Here is a 2,108-nt window from a genome sequence, read left to right as displayed (position 1 = left end):
ATATATTTATATATTATATAATGATTAATTGATAACTGAATTTTTGTGATCTAGCATTATTGTAATAGAAGATATTATTAAATCATTAAGCTAAGATTCGGTTCAAACTAATAATGGAAATTACATAAGCAACATCTTTAATTTAAAGTTCATAATGAAGTATGGTTGAAGTAGTGTCACCCATCCAAATATTAACTAAAAGATATCATTTTCGATCAGAAACTGAATATCAAATATAGCATAACAAACGCATAGATTATTACTATTGATAGAAAGAAGAGTAGCATGCCACATATAATACGTAGAAATGTATATGCAGTTATTTTTATATAAAATTATTAGTTAAAAATTATTAGATAACTTAATATATTTAACTAAATTATTATTTAACCATTTTTAATTATCAATTTCATATAAAAATAACTGCAAATAAATATCCGGCATATAAACGTACACCACAAGCACAGAAATTAAGCAATGCTCTTCAGGCGCCATTTTTGCGCAAGGCTAGAGAGTGCCATGTAGGAGGAGCCATTGTGTTTGATTGCAAGAGAAGCCTCATCACTCAACTCTCTTGTTCTCTTACGCACTTCCAACCCTTCATCGCTTTCCATGATCCTCTTTATAACCTTAACAACTTGGTCTCTTGTTACTATGCCATTTTCATCAGCATCACCTTGCTCTGGCCTCAGTGCCACCTTGAGCAAATCTGTGAACAATGTCGCATTCATTCTCTGCTCTGCAAACAGTGGCCATGCAATAATTGGCACACCATGGATGATGCTCTCCATTGCCGAGCTCCAACCACAATGGCTCAAGAAAGCACCGGTGGAGCCATGAGCAAGGATCTCAATTTGTGGGGCCCATGATGGAACCACCAAGCCTTGACCTTTGGTCCTGTTCAAGAATCCTGAAGGCAAATACTCTACTGGGTCATCATTTTTTGTTACAAGATAACCAGATCCAGAGATTTTGCTTGGGGGTCTTAGAACCCACAAGAATCTATGGCCACTTAACTCTAAGCCATGTGCAATCTCATTGAGTTGTTCATGAGAGATTGTTCCACCACTCCCAAAGCATATATAAATCACTGACTTTGGTGGTTGATTCTCCAACCATCTCACGCACTCTAACTTGTTCGCTTCATTGCTTGACTCGGTTTGAATAATGGGTCCAATGGGATAAACAAAAGGACCAGTCTTCTCTTTTTGTATGGCTGCTATGGTGTCTCCTTCTAAAGAATTGAAGCTATTCAAAATGACAACATCAACAAGAGACAGGGCTTTGCATACATCGAGATAGGATTTGTAGACCTCACTTGATGTTGGAAAGTGAATAAGATCAGGAAGATCCTTCACCTGAAAAGAAACAGAACAACCTGAAACTTTCACAGGTTTAGTTAAGTCTAGAAATTCATCATTTCCATTATTATTACTCTCTTTGTCAAGCATTGGAAAAGAAAGTGAGAAAGAGAGTGAGGTAGCTCCTGCAGAGTAGAGAACGCAAGAGAAGATGTTGAATTCTTGAGCAAGAAGGAGCGAGTCGATTGAGAAAAAGTGTGAAACCAAAGCGACAAGGGTAGTGCGAGAAGAAAGCGAGGTAAGTGCTTTGCGGAGAGAGGGAAGAGAGAGTTGAACGATGAGCTTCATTCGTGGAATGGGGTGAGTAGGAGGGTTGTGAAGGTGGTCCATGGTGACGGAAGGGAGAAAGGTGAAGTCCATGTTTGAAGGTAGAGCGTTGAGGATGGCTATGGTGGAAGAAGAAGGAGGGCCCTGTGTTGGAACAAGGATTGTGACATGGAAGAACACACCATTATTGTTATTATGAAGAAGGAATCGCTTTGCAAACTCAATGAATGGAATCAAATGGCCATGGCCAGGGCACGGAACCATTGCAATGCATACCTTCTTTTCCATACTCACTCGATCACACAGCTACTATGTTATTATGTTCTTCATAGACAAGTCACACTCTCTATTTATATACACTCTAAACTTTAATGGGGTAGGTTCATAATTTTGTTTCTAGAAACATTTGAAGTTGCTTGATACCATAAAGTAGTAATATTTTTTAGGTGAGTTCTATGATGTTTTTTTTATGGTGTTAAA

General features: G+C 38.0%; 1 protein-coding gene across 1 annotated transcript; it reads right to left on the bottom strand.

Moving 5' to 3' along the window:
* Positions 358 to 1,961, bottom strand: LOC107628160 (hydroquinone glucosyltransferase). The gene has a single exon (XM_016330955.2). The coding sequence runs from the start codon at positions 1,914 to 1,916 to the stop codon at positions 471 to 473; it is 1,446 nt and encodes a 481-aa protein (XP_016186441.1). The 5' UTR covers positions 1,917 to 1,961; the 3' UTR covers positions 358 to 470.

This window comes from Arachis ipaensis, chromosome B02 (genome assembly GCF_000816755.2).
Source record: "Arachis ipaensis cultivar K30076 chromosome B02, Araip1.1, whole genome shotgun sequence".
NCBI classification, from domain to species: domain Eukaryota; kingdom Viridiplantae; phylum Streptophyta; class Magnoliopsida; order Fabales; family Fabaceae; genus Arachis; species Arachis ipaensis.
Note: the sequence above shows the minus strand (reverse complement) of the source record. Positions and strands in the feature narration are given on the sequence as shown.

Bases quoted from the DNA above. Each gene is read 5' to 3' on its own strand.
- LOC107628160 (XM_016330955.2), bottom strand. From the start codon at position 1,916: ATGGAAAAGAAGGTATGCATTGCAATGGTTCCGTGCCCTGGCCATGGC.